Genomic DNA, 17464 nt, shown 5'->3' on the forward strand with positions numbered 1-17464 from the left:
TTGATACGAAATTTTTTATTTATTATGAAATGTCATATCGAATAAAGATCAGCATCATTCTCGTTGTTGTTTAGAGAAAAGATCAGTTTTTTTTTATAAAAACAATCAATATCAATAGCTGCAGTTTCAATAATGCGTTGATATTTGAAATGTTGAGATTTAAAATGTTAAAACTGATTGTTAAAATACAGATTTTTGTATAAATTGTCAAACAAGTTGTTTTTCATGTTTTGAATAGATTTTTCAGTTCTATAGTTATCTTCATTCTTAATGAAAACTCGCAGATCTCGAAATTGAGAAATTTCAAGTTATTTGAAAATTCTAAACTGTTTGAAAAGCTCAGATTGTTCAATAACGGTCTTCAAATGAACAATTTTCTTTTGCAAGTGAAAAACCGACTGATCGATTTTTGTGAAATTTTTCTTATAACATTCGATGCGAGCATCTTGTATGTGAATTAACATTTCAGTTTTGCTTTTTTTCGTTTCATAAATCCTTGTTTGTTTTTCAAGAATCTTAATTTGTATTTTCAATATGTCAATCTTCATATTGTTGAAAGATGTTTCAGTAGAATGGTCAAAGACAAAGACTTTAGAAAAATGTCCAAAAAGAATACGGAAAATTTTAAAACTGCTGTTTTCATCAATATTTTTGCGATTCAACGTGAAAAATTCAAAAAATTTTCTCTTGTTCGCATTGATATTGCCAAGATCGAAACAGATATTCAAAATAGAAACAATCGCGATAAAAATCATTTTTGATTTTGACTAAATGCTGATAAAAATGACCTTTGCAATCACTTTTGTTTTTGTTAATTTCTTTACAACAATGCTAAAAATCAAAGGCTTAACAGACTTGCCGCGATTTCTAAAAAAATGTTGCGAAATTATATTGCCAATTTTGTTCGAGATTCTGCTAATAAAGCGATCCATTCTAAATCTTAATGAGATTCTGATGAGATTTTGATAAGATTTTAGAAAAATTCTGAAAGGTTTTGGCGATGTCAAGGTAGTGCAAATAGATAATCAAATAAAGAATCAAACAAAAAATGAAACGAGATTTCAACTGATCAAATAGAATGCAGCTTATTAATGTAAAGAATATAAATCATTAAACATAGATATATATTAACAAAGAATAAGCTGCATGAAATGCAGCAGCTGGGTGTGGACAGAAACCCCTATTTATGATACTGCCTACTACCAACATGGCTGCCAGGAATCGGGAGATTCCTGACGGGAAGTTCCATATGGAGGGATCCTACCGGCAAGTTCATGGGAACATGCCGGAAGGTTCCTGACATTTTTTAATAAGATTATATCAAACAACCATTTTATAAAATATTTAAAAAATAATTATTATTAAATATATAATTCACACATTTAATAATAAAATTTTTTATGTGAATGTTGCAATGTTCTGCAAAACTTTTAAATTATTGTTTGTTTTTGTTATTATTTTTGTGTAATGAATAATAAAAAACAAGATTTTATTTAATTAGATTTCGAAATATTTTATATATTTTATTAATCGAATGATGTGATCGATTGTTTAATTTTTTATTAATAATTGATTATGTTTCAAAAATTCTATTTTTAATTTTCAAACTTTTTTTTAAATTAATGTTTGTCAAACCTTTTTTTTTATAATTTTATATATTCATAAAAAATGTTTCATTTTATCGCTAGATCGCGGCACAAAAGATTTTTAAAATGAATAAATTTAAACTTGTTCAATATAAATATTGATGAATATCAGTTTAATTATATAATTATTATATTTAAAATGTGTTTTAACAATCATTGGTTTTCTATATAAGATCTTAATATCATTAATGTGTATGTATCGTTAATTTAGTGGAATGTTATGATTGTTTTAAAAATAAACAATTATATGATTATATTGTCGTACATGTTGATTTTAAATGTTTTTATTAGAAGTGTGGTGAAGGAGAAAAAAAATTGAAAAAATGAAAGAGCTTTATAAGATTTTTATGAAAATGAATATTAAATTATTGAAATAATTAGATAATTAAAATTCAATTTGTTTATTTGATAAAAATGATTTTAGTTAATTTACAAAATGATTTAATTGGGCCAATTTCAGATTATATCATAAATATGCGTGTGAAATGTTGTTAAAAATGTTTATTATATTTAATAAAAATATATTTATTTTACATTTACATTTTTAATCATTGAAAACAATGTCCAACAATAATTAAATAAAATAATTTATTGAAATGTCTTTGTGGTTTTTTAAATAATCATCAAATAATAAATTATGTTTTTTTAATATATAAATTATATATATAATTATTATCATTTTTAGAACTTTTTCGAAAATATTTAAAAATATAATAAATCGATAAAATTTGACAATTTAATCATTTTTTAATATTGTTTTTTGTAGAACAATTGTCGTAGATTATTAAAAATATATAAAATTGTATTTTTTTAATATAAATGTTAAAAATATTTATAAACGTTTTTACAAAAAAAAGAATTTCATTTAATTGATGTTAGATTTTGTTGAAAATGTCATCTAATTTTAGTGTTTTGTTTGAAAATATTTTTTGAATATAATGCAATATTTTGTGTTTGAAAAAATTGGAAATGTTGAATTGTTAAAAAATTTGTATTATAAAAATGTTAGAAAGATTTATTGTGAAAAATTGAAAAAAGAATGTTTTTTAAAATGTTTTTATTTTTTGTTTTGCAGTTTTTACAGATTTTTTATTTATTTTTAAGATTGATATTAGTTTATTATTAATTTTTTTATTTTTAATTTATTTAATTATTTATCATAATTGGCGTGATTTTATTTTGATGATTTTTTAAATTCAAAAATAATGATTTTGACGCAAGATCTTTATCAATATTTTTTTTTACAATTTTTGATTTTCGCATAATCATTTTAAATCAATTTGATTATAAACTCGATAAACTTTTATGTCATATAAATTTCAATATATTTGCGGTTCATGATATTTTAAAATAAACAAAAAATTCGTTTATTTGTTGGATTTTGTTCACAAGATAAAAATTGTGATTTTTTGATTGATTATTTTCATTAAAAATTTTATGGTAAATTCTATATGTTGTCTTATTTTTAATAAAAAATCTTTATTATGTAACTTCAAGTTTATAACGTAATCAACGGGCGAGCGACGAATACGGGCGAGCGACGAGTTTCCTCACCGTCTCTAAATCAATAATTTTCAACGCGACTTTTTTGTCAATATACTGCAGAAAAATGCCTTTATCTCAGGAGAATCGTATTCAGATGGCTATTTTAGCCTATGAAAAGAAACAAATTAAATCAATACTTAAATCTGCAAAGACTTTTGGTGTGCCAGAGGCTACTCTTCGTGCGCGTCTTAAAGGGAGAAAATCGCGCGCAGAAACACGCGCCAACAACCACAAATTTACGCAAAATAAGATTAAAATTATTTAATTACAATTATTTTATTACAATAAAACAAATTGCAACAAATATTATAAAAAAATTGTTCTTATAATTCTTTTTTTAACATTTTCAATTTTTTTTTTTGATTTTTATCAAAAAAATTTTTTAAACATTTTTTATATATTTATATTTTTTAATTTCACAATTATCTCATAATTCCTGTTAAATTCCGAAATCGTGATTAAAACGATATTGAAAAAATTGTGAAAAAATGTTGTATAAATTAAAAAAAACATAAAATAAATTGCGAAAATCTAAAATTAATAATTTTAATTTTAAATGTTATAAATGTTTTATTGAATAATTTGAAAGATTTATTATATTTTTTACAATTTTGTTATTTAATTAACAACTTTAATTCAAAATGTTGACAATTTAACATTATATAAATTTATAATAAATAATTATCTGTTCAAAGAATTCGATCATAAATTTGAAAAATTGTTTTTTAATTTATTTATTATATAATAAAAATAATTTCTCGTCGATGTGAAGATTCAATATATAAATGAAAAAATTCTGGTTTGATACATTTATTGTTTTGAGAATTTTCAAAAAAAACAATTATAAAATTTTTATTTTAACTATTTCGAAATCTTTTATGAGAATAGATTCAATTGAAAGTGGCTGGAATTAATAACAAACTGATGAAATCTGAAGGCTGTAGCCTTTGTGGTGGTTGAGTAATTTCAAAAACTAGATTCGCGTCGAAGTTGTTGTAGACCTCGCCACGACCCGCGGGTCTACCCAAACGGGATACCCATTATCCGTTTTTTGGCGGATAATGGGTAGGATTCGCCTACCTGCGTGTGGATAATAGGTAGCTGCGTAATATCTGTAAATAGTTTTTGGATACCCGCGAATAATTAAACAATGCAAATAGATGGAAATTCATGATTTGCATATTTTGTGTATATTCAAATTGTAATTTTAAATATTTTATATACAATTATTAATTAGTCAAGATTCAAGATTTTTCGGATATTAAATGAGTTAAAACAGGATTAATTTTATAGTTAATATTTAATAAATTAATTATCATTCCGTCTTTATTTTCAATTCTTATTCGAAATCCGTTGTTAAATCTTTAAAAAAAGATTTGTAATTTCATTGTTAAATAATGAAATTTTATAAAAATAATTTTAAATAATATTTTGTTTTTGTGTGATTTTTATGTTCTTTTTTTCATTGTCATTAATAAAATCAATATTTTATAATAATTAAAAAATGTTTTTTATTTCGATTTTTTCGCTTATAAGATAATCTTTTTTGAAAATAAGATTTTTATTTTCAATCTTAAATTATATTGTGAATTTATATATTATAAATTTTTAAATTATTTTAAATTTTAATAAATCTCAATGATAGTGACAAATATTTTAAACGAGATTAAAAAAACATTTAACATTTGCATCTATAATAAAAATTGTAAAAAATATCACGTGCAAGACTTGCGAGTGTAAAAAATTTACGTTAATAATTTTTTTAAAATATTCGAATAATTATTTCGTTAATAATATCTAAATATTTATTAATAAAGCATATAAATAATTAAAATAATATTAATCAGAATCAAAATATTTCATAAGTTTGTTTTGTTCAATTAAATTTGTTTGTTGAAATTCAAATCTTTTAAATATTCATTTAAGATCAAATTTTGAAATTCGTGTCATAAATATATGAATTTCTAATAATATTTAATTTTATAATAAATGTTGTTTATAAGACTTAAAATAATTCATAAAATTTTAACAATATTAATTACGTCATTTATTGTTTCAATCTTTTTTTAAAAAGAATTCAAACTTGTTTTGCGACGCAAGCATTGTTTTAATAATAAAAAAATTGTTGAAAATATTATTTATTTTGTTATAATATTAAAAAATTTTTGTTTTCGCTGCATGAAGCGCATTTAATATCATTTTTTAAATTATCTTTTTATATTTAAATTGATTAATAGATTTTTCAAAATAACCAAAAAACTTGTTATAGATATTAAAAATAAAATATATTATAACATCTTTTGTCTTTAAAAGCGCATTCATAAATTAAAAAAAATTAAATAAATAATATAAAAAAGATAGTCAATCTGACGTCATTATTCTTAATCAAATTTTAAATGTGAATGTTCATATTTAATATAAAATTTATTAAATATACATTGTAAATGTTTCACATGTCAAAATATAAAAAGGTTGAATTTTAACATATTTTAATGTTTTGAATTAATACAAAAAATATTGATGTAGTTTGAAGCTTGCAGAATAATTTTAGATATTGAAAATTCGCATTGATAAAAATAGCTAAGTTTTGTATCTATATATAATTGAATAAGTGAATAAATTTTTATTATATTAAAGCTATAAACTGATTTTATTAAATATATTAATAATTTTTTATTTTTGTTGTTTTGAATAAATTAATTGATTTTGTGTTTCAAATCATTGCATTTTAATTATGTTATTTTTCAGATTTGTTTTTATTTGTTCAAGAAGCTATTTAAAATTGAATTGAATAACGTGAACGAAACAAAAGATTTTGATAATTGTAATACGATTATCAATTTTAAAAAATTGAATAAAATCTTGAATATTCAATAACATAATATTATTATTTGATGCATTATTAATAATAATTGCAAATATTATATTTGTGATTTGATGTTTTTGAAGTAATTCAAAAAAAATGATATTAAAATTAATTTTTGAATATATTTTATATAACAGTTCAAAATTAAAAAATATTTTTCAATAATTTCAGTCTTCGTCGAAAAAGTAATTAATAATTGTCATAAACGCTTGTTAAAAGAGAGATGTTTAACAATTTAAGATTATTAATAATTTTTTATTTTTTAATAATTTCTAGAAAAGACTATTTTGATGTTCAATAATAATATTTTGAAGTCGATATCAAATTATTTTTGAAAATGAGATTTGTGGACATTTTGAGACACGAAAGATCATATAAATTAAATGATGAAAGTTGAAATATTCAAAGATTTGGAATGATAGTTAAGAATTAGTGATAAAATAAAATAAATTTGTTTTTCAGATCTTTTGAATGAAATTAAGACTATTTAAAGAAAATATAATTTAATAAAAAAAAAGATATTAAATTATTAATTAAATGATTTTTAATAACATAGAAGAATATTATCTTTTAAAGAAATTATCTAATATTAGATCTATTTTAATTATAATATTGAATTTTTTTTTAAATGTTTAATCATTATTGTAATGTCATTTTCATATTATTATAAATAATTAAACATTTTTTTACATTATTTACATATAATTTTCGATGTTTCATTGTTGATTTTAATTATTTTATTAAAATGTTTTCAAATATCAAATTGCTATTAAATATTTCAATATATTTATTTTTTTTATCTCAAGTTAATTTGAAATCATTAATTCACAAAATCATTTTTTGTTATATCGGAATAAACAAGATATGTTAAAATTTGATTAGAATAGATATATTTGAAAAAGAGAAATATAAAGATGAGAATAGATAAATAAATAAAATTCAAGTTAATAATTGATTGTGATGTTTGTTGATTCAATAAAAGATTGGAAATGAGATTATTTGATTAAATAATTTAAAGATTATTTGGATTGTCAGCATTATATAAAAATGATATGTATGTGTTAAAAAATTAAAAAGATTAAAATATTATAATAAAAAAAATGAAATCAAATTGATAATATAGAATCACATAATAAAACAAATATTTATTGCAATAAATTTTGCGATTAATAATTTTAGATTTGGAAATTCTAAATATTTTGAATTATAATAATATACGAATAAATGATTTATTATATTAATGATAAATTATTTTAATTAATAAATTTTACAGATTATTTGTGAATATTCTGTGAATTATTTGCAGATAGATAAATATCTTGCAAGTAATTTATAAAATATTTATTTTATTTTAACAATTTTTTTATGCTTTAATTTCATCAATTTTTGACGAAATCTAATAGTTTAAATTTCTTTCACGTATATTATAGGCATATAAGATTAATAAAAAACAATTTAAAAATAAAAATAAAATATATAATTCAATTTATCAATGTTTTAATATAATTAATTAATATAAAACTATATAAAGAGATAAAGATAGTTTTTATAAAAAAATACATTTATTTTTTTTAAATATCAAAATATATTTTAAATATTTGACAAGACATTTTTCATAATATCATCTAAAATTATTTTTATTTTAATATATAATTGATTAAAAATAAACACATTTCATTATTATTAAAGCTTTTGATAATGTTTTCGAACTTCGATATTTAATTTATGTAAATATTATAATTATATTGTATCATGCATTGAAGGATGATTAAAACAGATATTAAATCAATATTTTAATCAGAAAAATAAGCAATTTTATGCGGTTTGACACATTCAAAAAGGATTAATTATGCATTTTTGAGTAGTTCACAGGTATTTCGCTGGGTATTCATGGTGAATAATGGGTAGGAGGGTCATGGGTAATGGGTAGGACTCATCTACCTGTTCCACGGGTCTGGAACCAAAATGCCTACCCGTGGAAGTTCCATGCCGAGGTCTAAGTTGTTGTTTTTAGTATTGTGATCTTGATAGATATGTACGTGGAGAGAGCGTTTGGATCAATCAGTCACTGGAGATTAGATTAATCTGATGACGAACGTATGTTGAAACACTGAGGTATATATGCTGCTTGTGAAAAATAACAACCTCGTGTTGCTATATCATATCCCTACAATGCATTATAGACGATGTGTACTGAATCCTCCACTCTGTTCCGCCCGGGAGTTTTCTGTAGGATGTATGACATCATTTTCAAAGGATCGATCTTCGATTAATTTTCGTGCTCTTTGGGGGAGCACGTATCTAAACAATGAAAAATAAAATACAGAACCGTACCCCCCTTGTGTTCTATTGGTCGATATGCGTGTTTGTTGGGGTAAGCACCCCAACTTCCCCTATGATGAAGCATAGGGTCTGGACGATCTTCCGAAGGTTCTGGTCCGCGTAGAAAGTAACGGCGGAGAACTGGTCTTGTTGGCTAATGTACTTTGCAGCGAAATACGTAGTTGTCGTACCTTTCCGTCCGCCCTAAGGCGGAGGAACTCCCATTTCCTCGCATTTGAGGAAATGCCCCAGATTGTCCTGGGGCTGCGACCAGCCCTTGCTCTAAGATAATGAACCATTGCTAAAAGCCCTAGTAAGCCAACAGCTCATGGAGAAGGGTAGGAGATATCATACCCATATATGTGAGAACTTGATTTGAGCCATCCTTTGATGGCTGCTTCGCCAACTACATTCTACTTGTAGATTAACATTTTCGGAATCGATTATCCGGAGAGCCGCAAAGAGAACCGCATTGATGCGGATTCTAACCGCGGCCTCTTTCTTTGTTGCATTTTTTAGAAACTTGTCGATATCGTTCATATAGCCAGCTATCTGTATTAGCGAGCTTCAATATAACTGTCAATATGGAAGGATAGCAATTACTAAGAGTGGTGGGGACGACGATCTGGTCATCTAGAATGACCGGCCAAAATCCAGGATCATCTTCTTGCATGGGCCTAAACCCGCAGGTCGCTGTCCCTTTTGAGGGCTTGTCGAGCCCTTTCGAAGGCCATGCTCCTGGTGCCTTTTCTTGCGGTCTTCGATGATCTTGTCGAGCTCGGCTTCTAGCCTTTCGAAATATTCTAAGGAAACGCGCCATCATATGTTAGTTTGGACCTGATAACGGAAGTCAAGGGAAGGATTCGGACATGGAGGGAGGGCTTGCCACCACCGCGACTGCGGCCATCGGGCTCGATGTGCTTGAAGCTTCTTGAATGTCGATACCTCTGGTGGCTGTCGTCATTGGGGGTTTTGTTTGCGCTCGGAGGTCTTCAGATTGAGATGGTATACTGAGAGAATGTTTACTGGGGGGGCTTCATTCCGGGACAGGCGGAGTCACGGCTTGCTGGAATTGTTTGGGTGAATTGGGAAGCAGCCACCAAGTGAATCATTTCGAGACATCTTGTGATGGCACCAATACGTCACTGTCACTATGACTGAGATACATTCACTCCTCTATCAAAATTACCAAGTTGGCTGGTGAGGATGAAGTGCGATGATAATGTTAATTTACGTTGAGAAATATAAGTAAAAGTTTCATCATATAAGTACATCGAACAATTGTAGCCTGGTCTCTGTTTTGTCCTACAGCACCACCTACATGCTACGTAAATTTCATGTCATTAGAATAAACCTATGGAGCGGTTACCAACAGATGCCAGATTACACATTCCCACATTCAACTGTTTATTCCTCCTGAACAATAGCCCCCAAACTATCAATATCCGCATCTGCCGCTCCATCAAACCCATAGACTACGCCCGTCCCAATGACCTGCGAGCCCGGAAATCCGCCCGGGCCACCAGCAAAGAAATGTCTGTCCTGCGTGGTATGGAACTCAAGAGCGTCCGCTCGTCCGGGAGGATCATTTTTCGCGCCGTGAATGATCATCTGATCGATATTTTCGCCGTCATTGAATCGGAATTGATCATGTTCAAGATAGGGTTCTTGGTGGCCCACACGACGGGTGGTATTATCGTCCCAGCCCAGCTCAAGACCCTTGAGCACAATGAAGTCGGCGCCATCTTCCTGGCCCCACCATGCGGAAATAGTGCGTACTTTTTGGTTGTTGTTAGAGAGCTTGTTGCCCCATGGGGTGCCACCGACGCCGCCGATGAGCTCGTTGTGATATGCGTCGTCGGACATGGTAGATGTGATATGGTAGATGTGATTAAGGCTTTTTTAGAAGGTAGCTTATTATGAAGACTGAGGATGATTTGGATTGCAGATATAGTGCCGGCAAGACGAGGGGGAACAGGTGTATTTATATTCCACCTGGCCTGCGCCTGGGTTATTTCACTCATACAAACATGACTGTGGAACGACGGTAGAGTCCAATATCCTCCGAGGAGATCCAAATGACTGATGTCAAGATTCATCAACACTCGGTAGGGCTCTAAATGTGGGTCTGGTTCATTGTTCGGCTCTTTATCCGTTGAGCATCTGTCAAACTTTATTTCGACATTTTGTCCGCTTGCGGAAATAAAATATCACACAATTATATTCCCAGTGGTATTGTTGTCATGGTATAACAATCAATTGTGGCGAGAGTAGGTAACGGAAGCCATGGTTAAGAGACAATAATGTAATTTCCTCTTGCAGATGGCGCATCAGTTGACATTACCACATGAGGCAATCCTTGGAAGGATATCGCATGGTTAGAATAGTTGATCCGTTTGCGTCCACTACTAACAGAGTTTATGGAAATCTGAAATTTGGAAGATAGAAAACTCCACTGCTAGCATCAACTGAGCATAGTATCCGGCGTGGTCCGATTCGCGCCACACTGACCATGATCGAAATAGAACATGTACTGCAATAGACTTTCTCAGAGGTTCTGGCCGATCTCCCGTAAACGAACCATGGTAACGCAAGAATTTGGAAGAGCCACATCAATCTACACAAAGGTGGGCATTATATTGCAGCAACTAATCAATGAACTTAGCTTCTCCATATAATCCAATTGCCCGCCCGCAAGGTCATCCTGGACCCAGATGGACTTGATCAATGTCTTGACCAGGAAAAGAGACCTTGATGACGTTGATCCCTCAGTCCTATCAATGAGGTCGAGTATTCTGATCCGTTCTTCATCGGTACGCGCTTCGCAGCCAAGCACGAGTAAAGGAAACTGGCGTTCGCAGGTATCAAGCTGGGAGAGGCTGGCAAGACCCTGATGGATGCGGTGCTCTGTCATGTGTGATGGCTCAAGAAGACATCCGGTTGCTCTGTTGAGATACACGAGCATAGATAGTTGGAACAATTCGGTCATTGTCGCACATTTCGGGCTAATGATGGATTCGTCTCCGGGCATTGACATGGGGATGTTTTTGATCCTGCATGCTAGAATTTGAACATTTGCAATATAGTGGCCCAGTTGTTCGGCCGGGGCCGTCGGTGGTGGTCTAGCAGCCACGGCGTCGCAGAGGTTTGACAGCAGCTGAACTGTTGTATCGAAATTGAAGACCGTGGACGGTATAGCCTACCAAATGTTAGAAAGAAACTCTCCCGCTTCTTAGGGCATTGCATACTGCGTTCCAAGGATACTTCGACGAGCAAGCAGGTGCAATGGCTATATCCTTTTCAGAGCGCCAATGCAGCTCGCTGAAACGCGACAGAACATCATGATAGTATACCCAGTCCAGCAAGATACTGAAGTCACCATCTCGGTCTGATACACCCGAAGGGAATACATTGAGGATCTTTTTAGCGCCGCCGACATAACATCTCCACTGGCCTGAAGTGCATGATGCTCGGTGTAGCTGTGAAGGAAATATCAGAACACTCCATTGTGATGAGTAAGATGCTAGGAGAGGCTTACCTCGAACGAGCATAGAAGCATTCCTGCAGCAATATGCTGGGCTGCCTCCACGGGACCAATACTAGTCCTCGATGCAGCGGCGAGCGCTCTGAGTGCAGACAGTTTGAGCTCACCAGCCTGGCTCTGCAAGCCATAGAGATGTAGTGATGATAGTGCAAGTAAGGAGTGGAGCACTGCAGTGGAGGAAGGGCTGCTGTTTGTCAAGGCCATTCGAATTAGAAGGCTTCCCATGCTTGTGGGGTCATGACCGAAGGTGGTCAAGGAACCGGAGGCCGTCGATTGAACTTGTGAATTCATCAGTACTTTGCTCTTTCTGAGCAGGGTGCAGGGAAAACTAACAATAGTCGAACAGATAGATATCTTTGACATGTAACTTGAATGGGTTGAATGGCATGGGTGCTTGTAGCACCAGATTATTGTATTCTACCAAGTGTCAACCCTTTCTTTGCAGGGAAGATTCATATCATGTCACGTACTTCCTGAAGCTAGACCCATTAGATAATAATGCATCTCAATGTCCCACGACGACGCATTAATTAGCAAGGAGTCGGAGATACGACGCGATATCGTCCTAGTCCGCGATGGCTTTCCAACCATTGCGCGCTTGCGATCATTCATATTCGGCCAAGAGACACGAAGGCCGTAACCCTTGCAAGTCCGACCGGACTTGGAACACTGGACACATGTTGGAATGGCTCTATCACAGAGGATTCGACGATCTAGAATCGGTCATTAGCGGTGTGTACCAAGCTCAATGGAGCTGACATTACCCCGACACGTTCCACAACCCCTCTGCGGCATTTTTTCCTTTTCTAACATACAAGGTATTTCACCTTGAATGGGGTTTAGGGGGATAGTTGACCAGACTGATGGCTTCTCGTGAAGGAATTGCAGCCTTGTCCAGCAGGATTAATAATACGCGATGTCGGATGTCCAGAACCTAAGGCTTGGCATCAGCCGGGGTTAGAGTGACCCACTGCTGCAATATCCGGCCCAATAGACATGTGGACTAGGGCCTTGGCAGCTGCAGGTCCAGTGGGCCGGCGAGAAAAGTGTCAAGTATTCGCGAAACTATACAAATTCGTTGACTGAGAGGCCTCATGATGATATCGTGGATTTGAAATCAGTTTGATCTGTCAGCTATTGAATCGATCATGTTCCACGGGCATCGTCGCGATCATTGAACCGCCTTCTGAAGATCTATAAAAGGGTGCGATCGAGATCCGGCATACCTTCGCAAAGGGCAAGTTCCGCAGAGATCTCTATACAAGAGGAAGACTCCATTAAATCGACCAAAATCACCTAGAATTCAAGATTAAAAGACTGTTCTTGAACCCTGATACTTGCTTTATCTACATCATCAAGAACCTAATCAATTCCTTGCACGCCTGGTACCTCGAGTTCCTACAACAACAGCAACAATTCAACTCATTCTCTCAAGAGCATCGTCTTTCGCCACCCGGTTCTCGAAGAAACTTAGCACCAATTTTCAAGATGCCATCCTATGTGATTACGGGAGCCTCAAGAGGCATTGGTGTCAGTTAGCCCCGTTCTTCCGATCGTGTTCCATAATCAGCCCAGTTAACCAGCCATGCAGTGGGAATTTATTCGCCAGCTCTCCAGCGACCCAAACAATGTCGTTATCGGCCTTGTTAGGGACCAAGCCGCTACTGAGAAAAGAGTATCCAAAGACCTGTCCGGCAGATCCAATCTCCATATCTTGAAGGGAGACCTTGTCGACTATTCGTCGCTGCAGGTGAGATATCACCTTGAAATCCTAAATTGATACCATGTGCACGAGCTAACATAAGTCATTAGGCTGCTTCTCAAGACACGGCTAGAATCACTGGCGGAGGACTGGACTATTTGATCGCTAATGGAGGCCTCATGTCACAGTTTGACAGTTACGACCCCATCGGAGTTTTGTAAGAACCCTCTCTCACTCAGTGATGTACCCCGACAAACAATAACCGTACCTCAAAACAGAGGCCAGCAGCCCGAAGCACTTGAAGAAAATCTGCTAGATTACTTCAAAACCAACGTCGTCGGCAACATCCACCTCTTCAATCTATTCACCCCTCTGATTCTCAAGGGCGATGCCAAAAAGGTCATCGCTATATCCAGCGGCCATGCCGACCTGGACCTTGTCGCAAAGCACAACATTGATCTAGTCGCCCCGTACACGATCAGCAAGGTAGGTCTGAATGCGGCAGTGGCCAAGTTCAGCGCGCAGTATGCGAAGGATGGGGTGTTGTTCATGAGTATTTGCCCCGGGATGGTGGACACGGGACATCTCTCTCAGGGTATGTTTCTACCACTATATACTTCGGCATTTTGCAGCGCTAACAGTTCACAGGAACCGAAGAGCAAAAGCTAGCGCTGGCGAGAATGCTCACATCCTTCCAAGCTTACGCACCTAATTTCGAGGGTCCCATTACCCCCGAAGAATCCGTTAAGGACGTTCTGTCTGTGATCAACAATGCTAGTGTCAAGCGGGGATACGGCGGATCCTTTACCTCTCACTTCGGAAACAAACAGTGGATTTAGGGGGTTACTGGATTTTGATGCGGTTCAACCCGCTGGTCTATTTTGAAGGGGCTGATACTGGGCCAGTTTTTGACATCTGTCAATTTTCAACAATCGACAGCTGATCAGCTTCTTCAAGCTTGTACTTAGTCGACATAGTCTGGTGAATCGATTGTTCATGGGTTACTATTTTTACTACCATTCGTTCATTCCTTGCATCGGATAAATATATCCCTCGTAAAGACCGCAGTGGTGGGCAAAGCAGCAGAAAATAGCCCTTCAATAACCAAGCCACGACAAACCATGCCCTCTAGGGATTTGAGATATTCTGAAATTCAAGAACGAGAAAAGCAGAGTAAAGCAATACTTGGTAATTTGGAAAAGTAGACTGCAAAGCATACTCCAGCGCCAAGCCGATCAATATCACGTGAGTAGCTGCATTTAGCCTGCCCCGTCAGGAGACGCGCATCCTGATCAACAACCACTCGACATATCATGGTACACTTGCTTTGAAATTCCGCAGCCTCCTTTGGTCACAAATCATCATCAATAATGACTCGACCGTCAATTCGGGCTTTCCAATCCCTTTGGCGCCCTCGGAACATTAAAATGCGGTCCTCCCTGCGGCTAGGGTCCACAATGACCCGGAACGATCGCATTGAGTATAATTGGATCGACGGGGTGGAGACGCTCGAGAAATACCAACCTGGGGGTTATCACCCGGTTATGATCGGGGACCTACTCCATAATCGATATCGGATTGCCGACAAACTCGGCTCCGGGGGCTACTCGACTGTATGGCTTGCTCGTGACACTCAACTCAACGAATACGTCGCGCTCAAGATCAATATCTCAGACTCACAGCCGCGTGAGACGGAACATCTCAAGGCGCTATCCGCCTCAGTGCCCTCGCAGACACATCCTGGGCGTGAGTTAGTGTCAAGTTTGCGCGATGAATTCCTCGTACAGGGTCCGAATGGGACACATAATTGTTACACAATGACCCCTGCACAATGTAATCTCAGGGAAATCTCCTTCAGCCGTCTGTTCCCCTTCAATGTTGCTCGTGCCTTGGCATATGGTGTTGCGCAGGCTGTGGCCTATACCCACTCTCAGGGCTACGTCCATGGAGGTTTGTCACATCAGCCCCGATCTTGTATACGACTTGACTTGACCTACCTAGATGTACATTTGAGCAACGTTTTGGTCAAGCTGCCTGGGACATTTGACGATATGTCTATTGAACAATTGTACAAAACGTATGGTGACCCCGAAACGGTTCCCGTCTCACGATGTGATGGCGAACCACTACCTCCGAACGTGCCGACTAGGGCCGTTGTGCCGCTGTTCCTGGGCAAATATGCCGAGAAGTTTGTACTATCGGACGCCCAGCCCTTGTTAGGTGATTTCGGGGAGGCCTTCTCCCCTGGGACGGAGATTCGTCTGGGACAAGACTGCCGCACGCCACCCGACTTTCGGGCTCCGGAAGCGAAATTCGAACCTGATGCCCCGCTGACGTACGGTTCAGATATATGGAGTCTAGCCACGGCAACCTGGGAAATAATCGGGATGAAAGCTATCTTCAGCACGGAGTATGTGCCTCATGATGAGATAGTAGCTCAGCATGTGGATGTGCTTGGACGTATGCCTTCCGACTGGTGGAATCGCTGGGAAGGGCGGTCCGTGTTTTTTGATGAGCGCGGCTGTCCCACTGAATCGTACAAGGAGAACCAATGGCCGCCCCTCGAGGAGTCTTTCGAGGTCTGTGTACAAAAATGGAGACCAAAGGTCGGAGGGGGAATCATGGCGGATGAAAAAGCCGCGTTCCTGGATCTTATGCGCACAATGCTGTCATTTCGACCGGAAGAGCGACCGACGGCAGAAGATGTGCTGCAGTCCGAGTGGATGGTTAATTGGGCATTACCTGACTACGAGCGGCGGTAGAGTCATCCGGCCCCTACACCATTCAAGGTCCATAATCGATCTAGCATTGAAAATTTCCAGTTTAAACATATTTCGGGGCTTTCTCATACGTACCATCGAGTCATTCATTGGAACCCCGTTACATACGTCAGTAACGCGCGGGTGGAATCTCATTTTGCGCCATATGTCTGAACATCCGATCAATCACAACATCGTCACCGCGTACCCCAAAGGCTATCCGCTGTTCTTCATCAGGCGGCCCCCACGGAACACGTCCTGTATAACGAGGGAGACCTCGATTATATTCATAGAAATGCAACATAAACCCATGGAACAAAACTACCCAGCACCTCCCAGATTCAATATTTGCATGCTCAAGAGCATCATCAAGTTGCTGTAAGATCTGCCTTAAGTGATGACCTCCACATCTCGCCCCGGAAACTGTGCGGTCGATAAAACCTTGGGTTTGGGGAGCTAGGCTTTGGACCCGGAGGATCATAATGTCGCTAGATTTGGCGTGTCCAGATTTCTCGGGTGCAACTAAGTAACCTTTCGCTGCCGGGAAGTAGTAATTCAGCAGCCCAGAGGATAAGGCCTTGACGGCATTTTCGTCGGTAGGGTCCAGCTCGACTGATTTAACGAGTTCGTTGAGGATAGGCACGGAGGTGTATACTGCCATTTTGGGAGGGGAGTGCGCAGAAAATATATTGTGCAACTTGCCAAGATTTGTCTCATGGGAGAAAGAGCTTCGCGTTGTTTATAAGGAAGCTGAAAACTGTCAAGAAAATTATGAGAAATACAACTACGGGAAACTTGTTAAAAACTCGTCTACGCTCGTCTGTACGAGGCCCAGCGTCGACAGATAACCTTTGGTGCCTTACAGGCAGGCGTTGCTGGGGTGACCACACCGAGACAGCCCCATGACTAATCCTTTAATTGAATGATGCCTGAGGCAAAAAGCATGTGGGCACATCGTCTCCGACGGAGGGTACAATTCTTGATCACGAGCCTTACCGAGCCCTATCCCCCTTCCATTTGGTGTAAGGCTGAACGAATAGGCCGAGTGAGAGGCCATAGCCCAAATATATTGAATCTCAA

At 35.4% G+C, this 17464-nt stretch overlaps 4 protein-coding genes across 4 annotated transcripts; 2 read left to right on the forward strand and 2 right to left on the reverse strand.

Annotated features, from left to right (window-relative positions):
- Positions 1-9786: 9786 nt before the first annotated feature.
- Positions 9787-10245, reverse strand: LDX57_008680 (uncharacterized protein; the record flags this gene model as incomplete). The annotated part of the gene is made up of 1 exon (XM_046090402.1): positions 9787-10245. The coding sequence occupies one exon, from the start codon at positions 10243-10245 to the stop codon at positions 9787-9789; it is 459 nt and encodes a 152-aa protein (XP_045946377.1).
- Positions 10246-10996: 751 nt separating this feature from the next.
- Positions 10997-12311, reverse strand: LDX57_008681 (uncharacterized protein; the record flags this gene model as incomplete). Its single annotated transcript, XM_046090403.1, has 4 exons — positions 10997-11578; positions 11628-11858; positions 11918-12201; positions 12257-12311. 4 exons carry the CDS (start codon positions 12309-12311, stop codon positions 10997-10999), a joined length of 1152 nt encoding a protein of 383 aa, XP_045946378.1.
- A 1100-nt stretch (positions 12312-13411) lies between these two features.
- On the forward strand, positions 13412-14464 carry LDX57_008682 (SDR family oxidoreductase; the record flags this gene model as incomplete). Its single annotated transcript, XM_046090404.1, has 5 exons — positions 13412-13453; positions 13515-13673; positions 13736-13842; positions 13904-14220; positions 14274-14464. 5 exons carry the CDS (start codon positions 13412-13414, stop codon positions 14462-14464), a joined length of 816 nt encoding a protein of 271 aa, XP_045946379.1.
- Positions 14465-15082: 618 nt separating this feature from the next.
- On the forward strand, positions 15083-16387 carry LDX57_008683 (uncharacterized protein; the record flags this gene model as incomplete). The annotated part of the gene is made up of 1 exon (XM_046090405.1): positions 15083-16387. The coding sequence occupies one exon, from the start codon at positions 15083-15085 to the stop codon at positions 16385-16387; it is 1305 nt and encodes a 434-aa protein (XP_045946380.1).
- Between the last annotated feature and the right edge of the window lie 1077 nt (positions 16388-17464).

The sequence above is a fragment of the Aspergillus melleus genome (assembly GCF_016097325.1).
Source record: "Aspergillus melleus strain CBS 546.65 chromosome Unknown contig5, whole genome shotgun sequence".
NCBI lineage: Eukaryota > Fungi > Ascomycota > Eurotiomycetes > Eurotiales > Aspergillaceae > Aspergillus > Aspergillus melleus.